The following is a 19,413-nucleotide window of genomic DNA, read 5'->3' as shown; positions in this document are numbered from 1 at the left end:
CGAGGCCGCAGTTTGCCGCCTTTGGTGGTGAGAAGATGAGGTTGGGAAAGAAGGCCGGGTCCGGGAGCCTTTCCAGGAGTCCAGGCCGTAAATGCTGCCAGGAGTCCACGAACACCCACCCGGAGGGGTGGGGTGGGCTGCTGCCCAGGACCCTTCCTCACCACAAAGATTGCTCACAGAACTCCGGAGCATTAACAAAGGATTAACCCGGGAGCGCTCAAGGAGTGGAGGCTGGACAAGAGGGAGTCGAGGACCGGGAATTTCCAGCAATGAAAACCAAAACGATGAATAGATTTGGCCCCTAGGCCGCCCCTCTGCCCCGGGGAGGGATCAGACGGCGGAAGGAGGGCGAACAAGCGTGCTAGAGGAGCGGCTGAGAGGTCGCGGGGCGCGAGAAAGTGCAGCTGGGGTTGCAGTCAAACACCCGTGAGGTCTCCGCCTGCCCCTCGGAGGGTGTTACTCGCCCGCGAGGGTGGTGCGCGACGGGCCGTTTGGGGCGGTTACCGCACAACGTGGTCCCCCAAAGCCTCGAGGCAGGGGCGGGCCGTTGCGGCGCGCGGGGGCGTAGAGGGTGGAGGGTGCAGCGCGCTCCCGGTTGGGTGCACGGCTAGTTGGGGGCTACTGGGCTGGAGACTTACGTACCTGGAGCTGAGCGCGCGGCGCCCGCGTCGGAGCCCTGGTGAAAGGGAGCCCTGTCCAGGCGGCGGGTGCGGGCGCGGTGCGGACCCGGGGAGGGCGGGGTCGCCAGACTAGCCGGGGCGCGTGGCGGACACGGGCAGAGACCTCCCCCCTCCCCCGTTTCCTCCCAAAGTTTGTACGCGCGAGTAGCGACGGGAAGAGTCGGCGACCAGGCGGTCCGCCGGGCGGGAGGGGGACTCAGCCCGCAATGCCCGCGACGCTGCGTGTCTTCCCAGGACGAGTTCGCCGGCCGGCCAGGAAGGCGCCGGGGAAGATGCTCGAAGTCTCGGTGCTGAAGGTGAGCGAGCATCTTACTCTCGGGGTCCGGTGCTTTGACCCTTCCCACTGTGCACCCCCTCCCCCCCCGATCACCCCCGCTCTCCTCACCCGAAACAGCGGCCTCTCCGGTGAGGATGCAGGTCTTTGGACCCAGGGGTAGGGTTTCCAGACAAGGTAACAGGAATCCCACTTATTTGAATTTCAGATAAAGAAGGAAAAACTTTTTACTAGGATGATGTCTCAAATAATGCACGGGACACGTGTAGACTAAAATAGTTGTTTATCTGAAATTGAGTTGTAACTGGGTGTTCTGTGTGTATGTGTGCATGAACGAAATCTGGCATCTTTTTTTTTTTTACCGGGCCGGGACGGACTGTAACCAGTTTCCCCCCTCCCCCCACCCCTCCCCCCGCTCCCCGCTCGCCCATCTCAGTTGCGCCTTGGTAGAGGACTCCCTCCCGTCTCCGGTGCGTGGACGCGGGGTCTGTGACCTGTTCCCCTCTCCCCAACGCAGGTCTTTTTTCTGTAGGGGCTCCGTCCTCCCTCGCCTCGAGCGCGGTCCTTAGATCTTATACTTGTCACTGGGGTGACCTATAACCATCCCCAGACACCCGTCCTGGCTTCACTCCTCGTGGGGAAGCCTGTTCATTCGCACCCCGGCCCCTGTCCTTCCGTCCTGCCTCGCTCGAGTGAGGTCCTCAGCCTTGGCTCCAATCCACAGCCCCCGGGTGCGGGGCCGTGTGTCCCCGCCCCCTCCCAAATCCGGCCTCCCCTTGCCTGGATATCCGCTTATTTGTCTTTTGAATCTGGTGAGTATTCATTGGTGATCCAGGAGTCTGGAAGGTGTCGTCACTACCTTGGAAGAAGGAGTTTACAGATCAGAGCAGAGGAGTGGGTTTGGTTTATTGGGAAAAGGAAATACTTCTAAATCACTTTTTAAAAATTACATTTAGGTGGGCAGAGGAAAGAGCTGTAGCAAATAGTGGGGCTTTTTTAAGCCATCGACTTTCATAATTCCATTTTATGTCATATAATTTATTTTTCATTTTTAAATAGTTTTATTCATACATCATACAATCCAGCCTAAGTATATAGACATGCCTTTGCCGCCATTCTCAATCCGAAGACATTTCCGTTTCTTCCACAAAGAATCCATACCCCTTTAATATAATTTATTTGAACAAAGATCCACAGACTTTTGAAACAGCTGAATCTTAGAGGACTTGCTCCTGAGACTGTTAGGAGTTAGCTTGCAAGAACCTTTTCAAGGGTTAGGTGCTATCAGCCTTGAAGGCACTAGTCTGATTTCTCCTTTAAAAAGAGGAGGCTCTTCCGAGGCTTCCCATCCTGCCATGTGCAAATCTTTGCAGCCAGGACTTGGGCATTCTGCTTGGAAAACCCTCCCCCACCTCTGCTGGACTCTTTTTTGTACCTCTTCACTTCTGTTCTGGCCCTGACTCCAGGTCTTGCCCAAAGTGGCATACAGGTACCGGTTGTAGTTCTCCAGATTATTTCAGTTTGTACATGGATAAAGTATTTTTTTATTTTAATGGTTATGTTTTTATTTCAAAATATTTTAGTGTAACATCCTATTAGGTTGAGGTAAGGGAGAAAAGTGTCAGTTAAAAATATATATTAAGTAAGGGTGCACGGGTGGTTCAGTGGTAGAATGCTTACCTTCCATGCGGGAGACCCAGGTTTGATTCCCGGACCATGCACCCCCCAAAATATATATATATAAAGTGGCCCAGGAAGTATGCAGTTTGCTCAGAAATGTGAGGGGCATGGGCAGGGAGTAGCGTCTGGGAGGAATTATAAAAGCCCATTCACTCCTGAGAAAGCACTTGGGAAGAATTGGCTGCTTGAACCACTGGTCCTGCTGGGTTGGGGAACTGGACCTGACCATCCTTTTCTAGGGTTTTAAAAGCAGATTTTTTTTTTAAACAAAACATTCTAGCAAAAAAAGAATTTTTAAAAACATATTTTCTCAGCTTGTTCTTTTGAAGTATTTCGAACATGAAAACAAGTTACCAAAGTAGTATTGTAAACAACTATAGCCCTTGATTCACTGAGACTCAAAAAATTATTACACTTTCACAGAGATATGCAAATGTGAAAATGTAATTTCATATATGCACACAATAATGTACATATATCTATGCATATAAAATTGCTTGCTTTTTTTTTTTTTTTTTTGCTTAACCGTTGGGGCATTAGTTGTAACCCTTGTAACATTCCAGCCATAAATGCTTAAGCATGTATTTTGTAAGAATAAGGACTTTCCCTGACATAGCCAGAATATAATTATCGCATTCCAGAAATTTAACCTTTATCTAAAGTCCACATTCATATTGACTTGTTTTCTCTGATACAGGGTCCAGCCAAGTATTCCCCATTGTATTTAGTTGTCTTGATCTTTTAGTCTCCTTTGACTTAGGGAAGTTGCATCACCTTTTTGTATCTTTGATGGTGTTAAAATCTGTGAAGAGTATGGGCAGTTGTTCTGCAAAAATACGGATGTATTTGTGTCACTCCCTGTAATTATAGTCAACTTAAACATTTTCAGTAAAAATAGTACCTAGGTGATATTACATCAGGACTCCAGAGGTTTGTTTTTTTTTTTAAATAATTACTTTTGACTAAAAATTTTTAAATGTAATCTTTTTTTAGGAAGTATTCTGGGCATACAAGAAAAAGTCTAGAAAATACTATCATAAACACCTCGGCATCCAGTATTTAGCTTTGTCAAATATTAGCATTTTGCCATGTTTGTTTCATGTCTTCTTTTTCACTCATTAACTATTTTTTTTTTAAATTTAGGTATGATTTGCATACAGGAAAAGTCTTTTTAGTGTGGGAGTCTGTGATATTTTGGAAAATGTGTACAGTCATGTAACTGCCACTATAGTTGAGATATAGGATATGTTTATGAGCCCCTAAAGTTACCTTGTGCTCCTTTAGAATCATTCTACCCTCCTTCCCCTGGTCTGTTTTATGTCGCTGGAGTTTTGCCTTTTCCAGAATGTCAGAATAATGGAATCATACATATGGCATAATAGAATATATAGCCTTTTTTTTTTTAAATAAGCAGTTTCATTGAAATGTGTTCATTTGCTATGTGCTCCATCCAATGTATATGATCCAGCCAAATCAGTGACTCTCAGTATATCACAGAGTTGTGCCTTCATTACCACAGTCAATTTTAGACATTTTCATTACTCCAAAAAGAAAACCCCATATTCCTCACATCCCCTGTTGTTGACACTTAGCATTGGTGTAGTGCCTTTGTTACAGTTAATGAAGGAATATTAAAATATTACTGTTAACTATAGTCCATAGTTTGCATTAGGTGTATTTTTCCCATATACCACCTTATCATTGACACCTTATAATAGTGACGTACATTTGTTAGAGTTCATGAAAGACCATTCTTATATTTGTACCATTTTAAACACCTTCATCATACACAACAGGGTTCACTGTGTTATATAGTCCCATGTTATATCCTCCAGCTTTCCTTCTAGTGACATATATGACCATAAATTTCCCCTTTCAACTACATTCATATACATAATTCAGTGCTGTTAATTGCACTCACAATAATGTGCTACCATCACAACTATCCATTTCCAAACATTTACAGACAACCTAATTAGAAATTCTGCACAAATTAACTATCAACTCCTCATACTCTACCTTCATTCTATCTCTTGGAAACCTGTGGTCTAGATTCTAACTCTGAGTTAACTTACTATAAATTCATATCGGTGAGATCGTATCTTTGTCCTTTTGTACCTGGCTAATCTGACTCAACATGACGTCCTTGAGGTTCATCCATGTTATTACATGCATCAGACCTTCATTCCTTCTTACAGCTGAATGATATTCCATCATATGTATATCCACATTTTGTTTACCCATTCATCACTGTTGGGCTGCTTCCAACTTTTAGCAGTTGTGGCTAGTGCCACTCCTAACATAAGTGTGCAAGTGTCTGTTCATGTCCCTGATTTCAGTTCTTCTGAGTATCTACTTAGTAGCAGAATTGCCAGGTCATATGGCAGTTCTATACTTAGCTTCCTGAGGAACTACCACACTGTCTTCCGGTGAATAAGTGTTCCTTTTGCTCCACATCTTCTCCAACACTTGCAGTTTTCTTTTTATTTAATAGTGGCATTCTAGTAGGTGAGAAATGAAATCTCACTGTGGTTTTGATGTGCATTTCCCTAATGAGCTAGTGAAGTTGAACATCTTTTCATGTGCTTTTTGGCCATTTGTATTTCCTCTTTCAAAAAATATCCGTTTTAAGTCTTTTGCCCATTTTTGTTGTTGAGTTGTGGGATTTCTTGAGATACTCTGGCTGTTAAAACCTGTCGGATAGGTGGTTTCCAAATATTTTCTCTCATTGAGTAGACTGCCTTTTCACCTTCTTGACAAAGTCCTTTGAAGCACAAAAGTTTTTAATTTAATTTATCTATTTTTTCTTTCTTTGCTTGGGCTTGTGTGCAAAGGTTAAAGAAACCATTACCTACCATAAGCTCTTGAAGATGGTTCTCTACGTTTTATTCTAAGCATTTTGTAGTCCTGGTTCTTATATTTAGGTCGTTGATCCATTTTGAGTTAATTTTTATATATGGTGTGACAGATAGGAGCCTTCCTTCATTCTTTTGCAAATGGACCCAGCACCATTTGCTGGAGAGACTATTCTGTCCCTGTTCTAGTTTGCTAGCTGCCGGAATGCAATATACCAGAAACGGAATGGCTTTTAAAGGGGGGAATTTAATGAGTTGCTAGTTTACAGTTCTAAGGCTGAGAAAATGTCCCACTTAAAACAAGTCTATAGAAATATCCAATCTAAGGCATCTGGGGAAAGATACCTTGGTTCTAGAAGGCCGATGAAGTTCAGGGTTTCTCTCTCAAGTGAGAAGGCACATGGCGAACACGGGGTCTTCTGCTAACTTCTTCTCCTGGCTTCCGGTTTCATGAAGCTCTCCGGGAGGCATTTTCCTTCTTCATCTCCAAAGGTCTCTGACTGGTGGACTCTCTGCTTCGTAGTGTTGCTCTCTCTGAATCATTCATTCTCCAAAATATTTCCTCTTTTATAGGACTGCAATAAACCAATCAAGACCCACCCAAATGGGTAGAGCCATGTCCTCCCCTAATCTGGTTTATATATATATATATATATATTTATTTTATTTTTTTATTATTATTTTTTTTACGTGGGCAGGCACCGGAAATTGAACCCGGGTCCTCTGCCATCGCAGGCAAGAATGCTTGCCTGCTGAGTCATGGCCCGCCCCCGTAATCCAGTTTAACAACCACTCTTGACTAAACCACATCATCCAGGGAGATGATCTCATTACAGTTTCAAACATACAGTATTGAATAGAGATTATTCTACCTTTATGAAATGGGATTTATATTGAAACATGGCTTTTCTTAGGGGGCATACTTCCTTTCAAACCAGCACAGTCCCAGATGAGTGGACTTAGCATACTTGTCAAAAATCAATTGGTGACTTCCTGGAAGATGGCGGCTTAGTAAGACGCGCGGATCTTAGTTTCTTCTCCAGGACACCTACTAGGGGAGTAGAAACGATACAGAAAGCGCCCAAAGCCACAACAGAGATAAAAAAGACAGCGTACCCCATCCTGGAACGGCTGGCTGGCTGAGAGAAGCAGCTCGGGTGAGATCGCCGAGGCGCGCGGGCCTTACCGGGCGGGGTGGCAAGCGGCCGGAGTTACTCCCTTCCCCCTTCCCGGGCCGGCTGGGAGAATTGGAGAGGCGGTCCCCTGAAACAAAGACGGCTGGCGCCCACACCACGCGCAGCCCCCGGACCAACTGAGAGAATTGGATCGGAAACCCCCAGGCCGCGGAGAACGGTGACGGGTGGGGGAGGCCCCTTCCAAACCCGTGACTCCCGGGGAACGTGCACTCTCTCGGGCGGGCCGCTGCCGCTGGCGCCCTCCCGCCACGCTTGTTGCCCAGGGCCGACTAGGAAATTCGGACGGGCTCTTTCCCTGGCTGCGGCAACCAGCAACCCTCCCTGCGTTCGGACCCCGGGCCGGCTCAAGCCGTTTCGGCTAGCGAACCCCCAGGACGGCGAGAGTTTTCCAAAGTTTAAGGTCCCACAGCACCTTTTACTGGTGGGACCCGCAGACAAACGTGTGCCACGAGCGCCACCTACTGGGCAGGATAAGAAAAACAGAACCCAGAGATTTCACAGAAAAAATATTACAACCTTGCTGGGTCCAACACCAAGAGAAATCTGAATAAATGCCCAGACGCCAGCAGCAGAAGATAACTGTCCACGCTCAAAAGATTGAGAATATGGCCCAGTCAAAGGAACAAACCAATAGCTCAAATGAGACACAAGAGCTGAGACAACTAATCCTGAATATACGAACAGAAACGGAAAACCTCTTCAAAAATGAAATCGATAAATTGAGGGAGGACATGAAGAGGACATGGGCTGAACATAAAGAAGAAATAGAAAAACTGAAAAAACAAATCGCAGAACTTATGGAAGTGAAGGATAAAGTAGCAAACATAGAAAAAATAATGGATAGCTACAATGATAGATTTAAAGAGACAGAAGATAGAATTAGTGATTTGGAGGATGGAACATCTGAATCCCAAAAAGAAACAGAAACTATCGGGAAAAGAATGGAAAAATTTGAACAGGGTATCAGGGAACTCAAGGACAATATGAACCGCACAAATATACGTGTTGTGGGTGTCCCAGAAGGAGAAGAGAAGGGAAAAGGAGGAGAAAAACTAATGGAAGAAATTTTCACTGAAAATTTCCCAACTCTTATGAAAGACCTAAAATTACAGATCCAAGAAGTGCAGCGCACCCCAAAGAGATTAGACCCAAATAGGCGTTCTCCAAGACACTTACTAGTTAGAATGTCAGAGGTCAAAGAGAAAGAGAAGATCTTGAAAGCAGCAAGAGAAAAACAATCCATTACATACAAGGGAAACCCAATAAGACTTTGTGTAGATTTCTCAGCAGAAACCATGGAAGCTAGAAGACAGTGGGATGATATATTTAAAATACTAAAAGAGAAAAACTGCCAACCAAGACTCCTATATCCAGCAAAATTATCCTTCAAAAATGAGGGAGAAATTAAAACATTCTCAGACAAAAAGTCACTGAAAGAATTTGTGACCAAGAGACCAGCTCTGCAAGAAATACTAAAGGGAGCACTAGAGTCAGATACAAAAAGACAGAAGAGAGACATATGGAAAAGAGTGTAGAAAGAAGGAAAATCAGATATGATATATATAATACAAAAGGCAAAATGGTAGAGGAAAATATTATCCAAACAGTAATAACACTAAATGTCAATGGACTGAATTCCCCAATCAAAAGACATAGATTGGCAGAATGGATTAAAAAACAGGATCCTTCTATATGCTGTCTACAGGAAACACATCTTAGACCCAAAGATAAACATAGGTTGAAAGTGAAAGGTTGGGAAAAGATATTTCATGCAAATAACAACCAGAAAAGAGCAGGAGTGGCCATACTAATATCCAACAAATTAGACTTCAAATGTAAAACAGTTAAAAGAGACAAAGAAGGACACTATATACTAATAAAAGGAACAATTAAACAAGAAGACATAACAATCATAAATATTTACGCACCGAATCAGAATGCCCCAAAATACGTGAGGAATATACTGCAAACACTGAAAAGGGAAATAGACTCATATACCATAATAGTTGGAGACTTCAACTCACCACTCTCATCAAGGGACAGAACATCTAGACAGAGGATCAACAAAGAAATAGAGAATCTGAATATTACTATAAATGAACTAGACTTAATAGACATTTATAGGACATTACATCCCACAACAGCAGGATTCACCTTTTTCTCAAGTGCTCATGGATCATTCTCAAAGATAGACCATATGCTGGGTCACAAAGCAAGTCTTAACAAATTTAAAAAGATTGAAATCTTACACAACACTTTCTCGGACCATAAAGGAATGATGTTGGAAATCAATAATAGGCAGAGTGCCAGAAAATTCACAAATACGTGGAGGCTCAACAACACACTCCTAAACAACGACTGGGTCAAAGAAGAAATTGCAAGAGAAATTAGCAAATACCTCGAGGCGAATGAAAATGAAAACACAACATATCAAAACTTATGGGACGCAGCAAAGGCAGTGCTAAGAGGGAAATTTATTGCTCTAAATGCCTATATCAGAAAAGAAGAAAAGGCAAAAATTCAGGAATTAACTATCCATTTGGAAGAACTGGAGAAAGAACAGCAAGCTAACCCCAAAGCAAGCAAAAGGAAAGAAATAACAAAGATTAGAGCACAAATAAATGAAATTGAAAACGTGAAAACAATAGAGAAAATCAATAAGGCCAGAAGTTGGTTCTATGAGAAAATCAATAAGATTGATGGGCCCTTAGCAAGATTGACAAAAAGAAGAAGAGAGAGGATGCAAATAAATAAGATCAGAAATGGAAGAGGAGACATAACTACTGACCTCACAGAAATAAAGGAGGTAATAACAGGATACTATGAACAACTTTACGCTAATAAATACAACAATTTAGAGGAAATGGACGGGTTCCTGGAAAGACATGAACAACCAACTTTGACTCAAGAAGACATAGATGACCTCAACAAACCAATCACAAGTAAAGAAATTGAATTAGTCATTCAAAAGCTTCCTAAAAAGAAAAGTCCAGGACCAGATGGCTTCACATGTGAATTCTACCAAACGTTCCAGAAAGAATTAGTACCAATTCTCTTCAAACTCTTCAAAAAAATCGAAGTGGAGGGAAAACTACCTAATTCATTCTATGAAGCCAACATCACCCTCATACCAAAACCAGGCAAAGATATTACAAAAAAAGAAAACTACAGACCAATCTCTCTAATGAATACAGATGCAAAAATCCTCAATAAAATTCTAGCAAATCGTATCCAACAACACATTAAAAGAATTATACATCATGACCAAGTAGGATTCATTCCAGGTATGCAAGGATGGTTCAACATAAGAAAATCAATTAATGTAATACACCATATCAACAAATCAAAGCAGAAAAATCACATGATCATCTCAATTGATGCAGAGAAGGCATTCGACAAGATTCAACATCCTTTCCTGTTGAAAACACTTCAAAAGATAGGAATACAAGGGAACTTCCTTAAAATGATAGAGGGAATATATGAAAAACCCACAGCTAATATCATCCTCAATGGGGAAAAATTGAAAACTTTCCCCCTAAGATCAGGAACAAGACAAGGATGTCCACTATCACCACTATTATTCAACATTGTGTTGGAGGTTCTAGCCAGAGCAATTAGACAAGAAAAAGAAATACAAGGCATCAAAATTGGAAAGGAAGAAGTAAAACTATCACTGTTTGCAGACGATATGATACTATACGTCGAAAACCCGGAAAAATCCACAACAAAACTACTAGAGCTAATAAATGAGTACAGCAAAGTAGCAGGTTACAAGATCAACATTCAAAAATCTGTAGCATTTCTATACACTAGTAAGGAACAAGCTGAGGGGGAAATCAAGAAACGAATCCCATTCACAATTGCAACTAAAAGAATAAAATACCTAGGAATAAATTTAACTAAAGAGACAAAAAACCTATATAAAGAAAACTACAAAAAACTGCTAAAAGAAATCACAGAAGACCTAAACAGATGGAAGGGCATACCGTGTTCATGGATTGGAAGACTAAATATAGTTAAGATGTCAATCCTACCTAAATTGATTTACACATTCAATGCAATACCAATCAAAATCCCAACAACTTATTTTTCAGAAATAGAAAAACCAATAAGCAAATTTATCTGGAAGGGCAGGGTGCCCCGAATTGCTAAAAACATCTTGAGGAAAAAAAACGAAGCTGGAGGTCTCGCGCTGCCTGACTTTAAGGCATATTATGAAGCCACAGTGGTCAAAACAGCATGGTATTGGCATAAAGATAGATATATCGACCAATGGAATCGAATAGAGTGCTCAGATATAGACCCTCTCATCTATGGACATTTGATCTTTGATAAGGCAGTCAAGCCAACTCACCTGGGACAGAACAGTCTCTTCAATAAATGGTGCCTAGAGAACTGGATATCCATATGCAAAAGAATGAAAGAAGACCCATCTCTCACACCCTATACAAAAGTTAACTCAAAATGGATCAAAGATCTAAACATTAGGTCTAAGACCATAAAACAGTTAGAGGAAAATGTTGGGAGATATCTTATGGATCTTACAACTGGAGGCGGTTTTATGGACCTTAAACCTAAAGCAAGAGCACTGAAGAAGGAAATAAATAAATGGGAACTCCTCAAAATTAAACACTTTTGTGCATCAAAGAACTTCATCAAGAAAGTAGAAAGACAGCCTTCACAATGGGAGACAATATTTGGAAATGATATATCAGATAAAGGTCTAGTATCCAGAATTTATAAAGAGATTGTTCATCTCAACAACAAAAAGACAGCCAACCCAATTACAAAATGGGAAAAAGACTTGAACAGACACCTCTCAGAAGAGGAAATACGGATGGCCAAGAGGCACATGAAGAGATGCTCAATGTCCCTGGCCATTAGAGAAATGCAAATCAAAACCACAATGAGATATCATCTCACACCCACCAGAATGGCCATTATCAACAAAACAGAAAATGACAAGTGCTGGAGAGGATGCGGAGAAAGAGGCACACTTATCCACTGTTGGTGGGAATGTCAAAGGGTGCAACCACTGTGGAAGGCAGTTTGGCGGTTCCTCAAAAAGCTGAATGTAGAATTGCCATACGACCCAGCAATACCATTGCTAGGTATCTACTCAAAGGACTTAAGGGCAAAGACACAAACGGACATTTGCACACCAATGTTTATAGCAGCATTATTTACAATTGCAAAGAGATGGAAACAGCCAAAATCTCCATCAACAGAAGAGTGGCTAAACAAACTGTGGTATATACATACGATGGAATATTATGCAGCTTTAAGACAAGATAAACTTATGAACCATGTAATAACATGGATGGACCTAGAGAATATTATGCTGAGTGAATCCAGCCAAAAACTAAAGGACAAATACTGTATGGTCCCACTGATGTGAACGGACATTCGAGAATAAACTTGAAATATGTCATTGGTAACAGAGTTCAGCAGGAGTTAGAAACAGGGTAAGACAATGGGTAATTGAAGCTGAAGGGATACAGACTGTGCAACAGGACTAGATACAAAAACTCAAAAATGGACAGCACAATAATACCTAATTGTAAAGTAATCATGTTAAAACACTGAATGAAGCTGCATCTGAGCTATAGGTTTTTGTTTTGTTTTGTGTTGTTTTGTTTTGATTTTACTATTATTACTTTTATTTTTTTCTCTATATTAACATTCTATATCTTTTTCAGTTATGTTGCTAGTTCTTCTAAACCAATGCAAATGTACTAAGAAATGATGATCATGCAGCTATGTGATGATGTTAAGAATTAATGATTGCATGTGTAGAATGGTATGATCTCTAAATGTTGGGTTAATTTCTTTTTTTCTGTTAATTAAAAAAAAAAAAAGAGAAGGGATAATTGGAGATGAAGGGATACAGACTGTACAACAGGACTGGATATAAAAACTCAGAAATGGACAGCACAATACTACCCAATTGTAATGCAATTATGTTAAAACACTGAATGAAGCTGCATGTGAGGTATAGGTTTTTTGTTTTTGTTTTTTTTGTTTTTTTTTCTTTCTATTATTGTTTTAATTCTTATTCTGTTGTCTTTTTATTTCTTTTTCTAAATCGATGCAAATGTACTAAGAAATGATGAATATGCAACTATGTGATGTTATTAAGAATTACTGATTGTACATGTACATTGAAATGATTTCTAATTGTTTTGTTAATTCTTTTTTTAATTAATAAAAAAAAATGTGAAAAAAAAAATCAATTGGTGACTCCTAGGAAAATGGTAGAAAAGGGAGGGAAGTTACAGGGCTCAATCCTCTCCCAAAAGCAGCAGATGGATAGGCAGAAATCAGCTATTCTGGGGCTCCGGAGAGCATGGAAGTTCTGTGCAGCATCCAGGGCCATGTGGGACGAATAGACTGAGAAACCAAGGTGAGAGACTGAGTATTCTGGCCACAGCTTCTGAAGCCCTGCCGAGCAGGCTGCTGCTGACTGGGATGGCTGCAGGAGTCCCCCACCCCAGGTTCAGAAGACGACACAGCCCACTGCTAATCTGGCTGTTGACCAGTGACTGTAGAATGCTAGATCCTGCTCTTCTAGCCTGTCCCGGTCAGGCACCCCCATGTCGTTATTTCCACCTTATCAGAGGTGGAACTGGCAAAGGGCTCAAATCATTTCTGTGGGCAAGGCAGAAAAGCAGCTTTCAGGGAAATGTGAAAAAGAAATTTTGGCAAAGTGGGCCATCTGCTGGGCAGGCCAGGAAATTGCAGCTGAAGGTAAAAATAGCTTTTTGGAGTCTTTTCCTGACACTCTTCTCAGAATGCCTTGAGCCCCCTGGGCAGGAATCTGGCCAAAAAGAAAAAGAAAAATGAAGTTGGAGGACTCACTTCCTTGCTTTAAAGCATATTACAATAATAAAGTCAGCATGTTGTTTTCATCATACAGACAGACATACTGACTGACCAATGGAATTAAATTGAGAGTTCAGAAATAGGCCTCACATCTATGGTGAATTGGTTTTTGACAAGGCTGTCAAGTCCACCCAACTGGAACAGAGCAGCCTCTTCAACAAATGGTCCTGGGAGAACTGGATTTCCATATCCAAAAGAAAGAAAGAGGACATCTGTCTCATACCTAGCACAAAAATTAGTTAAAATGGATTAAAGACCTAAATATAAGACCCAGGGCCATAAAACTCCTAGGAGAAAATATAGAGAAGCATTTTCAAGATCTTGTGGTATGTGATTGTTTCTTAGTCCTAATACCCAAAGCACAGGCGCAAAAAAAAAAAAAAGTTAAATGGGACCCCCTCAAAACGAAGTATTTGGTGCTTCAAAGAACTGTCAAGAGGGTGAAAAGCCAGCCTACCTCAATGGGACAAAATACTTGGAAACCACATATCTGATAAGGACTTTTTAAAAAACTTTTTTTATTGTAAAATATAACACATATACAAAACAAAGAAAGAAGAAGCAATAATTTTCAAGGCATACTTCAAGAAGTGGTTACAGAACAGATCCCAGAGTTTGTCATGGGCTACCATTCTACCATCTCAGATTTTTCCTTCTAGCTGCTCCAAAACCCTGGAGACAAGAAAAAATATTAATATAGTGACTCAGCAGTCATACTTGTTTGTTAACTCCTATTTTTTCATTTATACCTGCTCCGACTGCTTTGTTCCTTCTTCCAGTCTATAGGGATCTTTAGGCAGTGCCCGGTCTGAATGTTTCATGTGGAGAAGGGATGTCAACAATAAAGGATAAGGGGCTGTTGTTAACTGATAATCTTAGAGAAGCTGTTCCCTCTGGGTTTCAGGATTTATCTGACCTATAATCCTGGAATTATAGTTCCAGGAAAGCAAACTTAATGCATGAAAGTTTTATGGGGTCTCAATTCGAGCCCTAGGTGTTCTTGAGTTAACAAAAGTTGGTTAGAATTTACCAGCCCATGGCAGATAGCACTATTTAGTTGAAACTTGTATAAAAATAGCCTCCAGAATAGCCTCTCGACTCCACTCAATCTCTCCTGGCCACTGATGCCTTATTTTGTTACTTCTTTGCCCCTTTTGTTCAGGAAGGTGTGATTCCACAGTACCAGGGCCAGCTTCATCCCCAGGAGTCACATCTCATATTGTCAGAAACATTTTCAGCCCTGGATGTCATGTCCCACAAAGGGGAGATGGTAATGATTTTCCTTGCAGATTTGGGCTTAGAGAGAGGCCACATCTGAGCAACAAAAGTTTTCTGGAAGCAACTCTGTGGCCTCATTACAGATAGTCATAGCTTCTCTGCTATAGAAATAAGTTTCATTAGGGCAAGCCTCAAAATCAAGGGCTTAGTCTATTTTCTTGGGCGTCCCCAATGGTTAAGAGGGTACCTGGGGGCTCCCAGATAGAAAGGTTTGTTTCATATATATATATATATATATATATATATATATATATATATATATATATAATTTTTTTTCTCCCTCTTCAGACCCTTAAAGGATACTTTTATTAGTGCACCATAGTCTGAGATGTATCCTGGTATTACATTAAGCTATGCAGAATTATAAGGCCTTGTTTCCATTCTGGACTCCAGGAGTTTGGATTATTTAATAAGTATCCGAACAGGTTGACCTAGATTATGTGTAACAGAAAATTTGGGTTCTAGACAAAATAGACTTCTCTGCCTTTGGTCTCATATAGAAGGTCCAGAGCATACACTATCATCTTTTATCCTGTATTCTGATTTATGCTTTATACCCAGCCAGATTGGCTTCATTTTTAACTTGAATTGAGGCCTGATCTCTCTTTTGGTTACTTTAACTGTTGTTGTATATAGCTATGATAACTTACAGGGCTGCAGCACTCCATTTCTGGGTGTGAGGTGTCACAGAGTTACAGTTCCAGGGAAATACCAGCTGATATGCATATAGTTTAGTGTCTCAGCATCTAGAAATACATTTGCAACTTCAGACTAAGTGTGGCTGCTAAAAGGGCTTACAATCTAAGCTCCAATTTTCTTATAAAAAGTATTTACTGAAAGAGACTTGAGCATTTCTGTTTGTTTGTTTCTGGCTTATTTTGCACAGCATATTGTCTCCAAGTTTTGTTCACTTCGTTTGTGCATGCCTCTTGACATCCTTTCTTTTTGTAGCTGTGCCATATTCCATCATGTATTTGGCATTCTCCTTCTCAGTTATGGTACCCCTTCAACTCCCTCCATCTATTGGGCATCATGGATAGTGTCCAAAACAAACAAACCGTGTCTTACAGTACCCTCATTTGGTTGTACAATCAGCAGCACTCTTCATTTTAGACCATTTTCGTTGGTCCATAGTGACAAAGAACCAACAAACAGTGTCACCAAACAGCAAATCAAAACCACCCCTTATTACTTGTCCCACATCCCCTCCCCAATTAGTTACCCCTGGTAGTGCTGTGGTGTCCGCGACTTCTCGCTCAGCGTCAAGCCCCCGGCCGGCGGGTGAGACAATGAGGAGAGACAGAGAGACGCAGACAAATCCGCGCTGGTGAGAAACACAGGTCCAAGACACGTAGCAGTTGTAAGCACAGACCTTTACTGGAGTTAAGCTTGCATTCTCTGTTACAGGTTCCGCGCGGGCGAAATATCCCGCGGGGGAACAACCTCTATGCGGCCGTCAGGCACGGCTCCCTGTGGGTCGTCTCCACCCACCCCGTCCGGGTAACCTCTTATATACTGTGCCCAAACCCAATAGGTTAGTGCCACGTATACAGAGGTGATTGGAAGATAGGGTTGGTGGGCGTGTGCGTCATTTGCGGAAGCAGGATGTGAGCGCCATCTTGGCTCACTCGATGGGCGGGGGGAACTCTAGAGCAGGCTGCAGCGTGTCCACTAGGCCAAACCCGGAAAGCGGCTCTCTACATCTCCCCCTTTTTGTTTTTATAAGAGGCATGGTCCGTAGACCGTATTCTTGTACCCAGTGTCTCTATTGATGATGGTGCTCCCGTGGGCCTGAGTGGCTCACAACATAGTTTGGTGCTTTGGGGAGTCTGGACTAGGCTCGCGTCATCACACGACGGAGCCTCTGGCACCGACCAGAATGCTCACCTCATATAGAGACCGGAGAGTCCGTGAACTGGATACCACGTGACTCCTCCCTGCAGTGCTTCACCTCGCAACTGGGTCAAGCGGGGATTATGAGAGCGACAGCCAGGGCATAGGAAACGCTGCGGAGGCCTCGGTGCAATGGCTAGAGCCAAGCCCAGTCTGGCCAGGACTGCGGCCGCAGCTCCACCGTCGAGGCGGCTAGGCGCGCAAAATTAACAGCCTCTGGTGCCTAGCTAAACACGGGTAGTGGCCAGGGAGCCTGCAACAAACCTTGCTGACAAGAGCTTTGCCCCAGGTGATTCAGACGGGCTATCTATCGAGGAGGGACGCACACCCACATTTGACTGGGAAGACATAGCTAACATGGTAGAAACACGTAGTTGCTGCTGTGTCTGGAACAAGCGTTCTAACAAACATTTAACAGTGACTAAGCCCACTAATAGTCCCACTGCCACGAGAATCCAAGTAGTCAAATTGGGCCAAGAGAACCATGAGGTGACTCGGTTCCACAGACTTTGTACAGTCTCGCCCAGTTTGGAAAGGTCGAAGGCAACGGGGGTTATTAAAACTGGTCCCCCTTCTAAACAATCGAAGGGTGACCGGCGCTTTCGTTGCTATCTCGTCAGTCGCCGCCGTCATCAGCAGAGTTGGAGGCTGGGTCGGACGGTTCAGGTTGAAGGTTTGCTGATTTGTTGGGCAGCAGTTCCTCGGCGCCCCCGGGCGGTGTCACGGTTCTCACCAGTCTTTCCGGAACCCACACTGGTTGACGTCCTGGCTCCTGGGGAAAAACACAAACAGAGCCTCTGGCCCAGCTGAGCACTGGGTCAGGGCCTTGCCATTGTCCTGACAGGACATCCTTCCAACGGACTAGACCTCTATATGGAGGACTCGGAGTGGTGTGCTGTAGGGCAGGTGTCATTCCTTGTGCATTTTCATTTAAAAAATTATATGTAAATAAGGCTACAGACAGTTGAGCCTTTGGGGACAGGCCGTGACCTATTCCCCCTTTCTGTTTCTTTAGTAAGTCTTTGATGTCTAAGATGAAAATAGACCAATGCTCTGGCAGAGCTGAGAGAAGGGGCAACCCCATCTGAACAGGTCCTAAGGACTCCATGCAATTATTAATGGCTCTTAAATCATGTAACAATCTCCATCTGCCTGATTTTTTCTTTATGACAAATACGGGTGTGTTCCAAGGCGATGTGGAGGGAATGATATGGCTCTCTTTTAGCTGTATAAACACTAGAGTATGCAATGCTGACAGCTTTTCTTTTGGTAAGGGCCACTGAGGCACCCACACCGGGGTACTGGTCTTCCACTTTAGTTTTATAGGTGTGGGTGGGAGTCTCCCCTCAGTGGCCCCTAGGAAAAACCCAGGCCTAGTCTATTAAAATTGGAGACAGCTTGTATAGGCCTTGCGCGCCCGTGCAATGAGGCTCCTAAGCCTTTGCCGGGGACATATCCCATTCCTTTTAACAAGCACTTAGAAGTTGGAGAGCAGCCACTGTAATTACCTGATTCGGCCACCAGAGGGAGCCCGTGGTGAGGGTTTTTGGCGAGATCACCAAGACCATTCACCGGAAGCCGCCGCGTCCCTGCAGCAGGCGCTGGCGGGGCGGAAGGCTGCGTGGGTGAGACAGGGGGCCTCCCCCAATCGATCAGCGGAGGCGCGTCTGCACCCTCGGTCTCATCACCATCTGACTCTGAGTCAGAGGTGTCTGAACTAACGTCTGACTCTGGCGGCTTGCCTTTACGGGAGCCGTCCGCAGACGAAACTGACTGAGTTTCTTGGAGCGCGTGCCGTGCCTGCAGCAGGGCGGAAGACGGACTGAGGCCTGAAGTAGACTCTGCCTCAGGGCAAGCACGGACGGTTTCCCAGATAGGGACCAGGATCGGGTCCATACAAAGGCCCGTCCGGCGCGCCCGTTCTATGTCATTACCAAGTTTTAACCAAGAAGGCAGACTAAGGCTCCCGGAGTGGGCGAACCAAGGTGCAAAAGCAGCAACATCGTCTAAGAACCGCAGGAGGGAACTCTTCCTAACCGAGATACCCCACTGCTTCAAAAGGGTCTTTAAAGGAGCTAACAAAGGTGAACTTCCTGACTGCCCCATGCTTGCAGTCGGCACTGTACTTTAATCAATCGGGGAGCTCTCCCGATTCACTGGGGCTACCTGAACGCCCACAGCCCTTAACTCTCACGTAATAAGAAGTACTCACCTTCTCGCGGTGATCAAGCGCGGGAAGTCCGCTGCGAACTCAAGAAGCACGTCCTCACCAGCTCGGGGAAAGGCAGCAGAAGGGTTCCCCGTACGGGCCACCACTTGTCCGCGACTTCTCGCTCAGCGTCAAGCCCCCGGCCGGCGGGTGAGACAATGAGGAGAGACAGAGAGACGCAGACAAATCCGCGCTGGTGAGAAACACAGGTCCAAGACACGTAGCAGTTGTAAGCACAGACCTTTACTGGAGTTAAGCTTGCATTCTCTGTTACAGGTTCCGCGCGGGCGAAATATCCCGCGGGGGAACAACCTCTATGCGGCCGTCAGGCACGGCTCCCTGTGGGTCGTCTCCACCCACCCCGTCCGGGTAACCTCTTATATACTGTGCCCAAACCCAATAGGTTAGTGCCACGTATACAGAGGTGATTGGAAGATAGGGTTGGTGGGCGTGTGCGTCATTTGCG

General features: G+C 43.6%; 1 protein-coding gene across 13 annotated transcripts in view; it reads left to right on the top strand.

Moving 5' to 3' along the window:
- Window positions 1-569: 569 nt before the first annotated feature.
- Window positions 570-19,413, top strand: part of TDRD12 (tudor domain containing 12) — a 125,767-nt gene continuing 106,923 nt past the window's right edge. For 10 of the 13 annotated variants that reach the window (XR_013163505.1, XR_013163506.1, XR_013163507.1 and 7 more), the window contains exon 1: window positions 714-976. Coding sequence is in view for 10 of the 13 variants with exons in the window: in XM_077132251.1 (XP_076988366.1) it covers window positions 887-976 (90 nt within the window). In the remaining 3 variants the exon portion in view is untranslated. The other 3 variants (XM_077132249.1, XM_077132252.1, XM_077132248.1) reach the window with 3 other exon arrangements.

Source organism: Tamandua tetradactyla, chromosome 16 (genome assembly GCF_023851605.1).
Source record: "Tamandua tetradactyla isolate mTamTet1 chromosome 16, mTamTet1.pri, whole genome shotgun sequence".
Classification (NCBI taxonomy): domain Eukaryota; kingdom Metazoa; phylum Chordata; class Mammalia; order Pilosa; family Myrmecophagidae; genus Tamandua; species Tamandua tetradactyla.
This window is presented reverse-complemented; position numbering and strand designations above follow the sequence as displayed.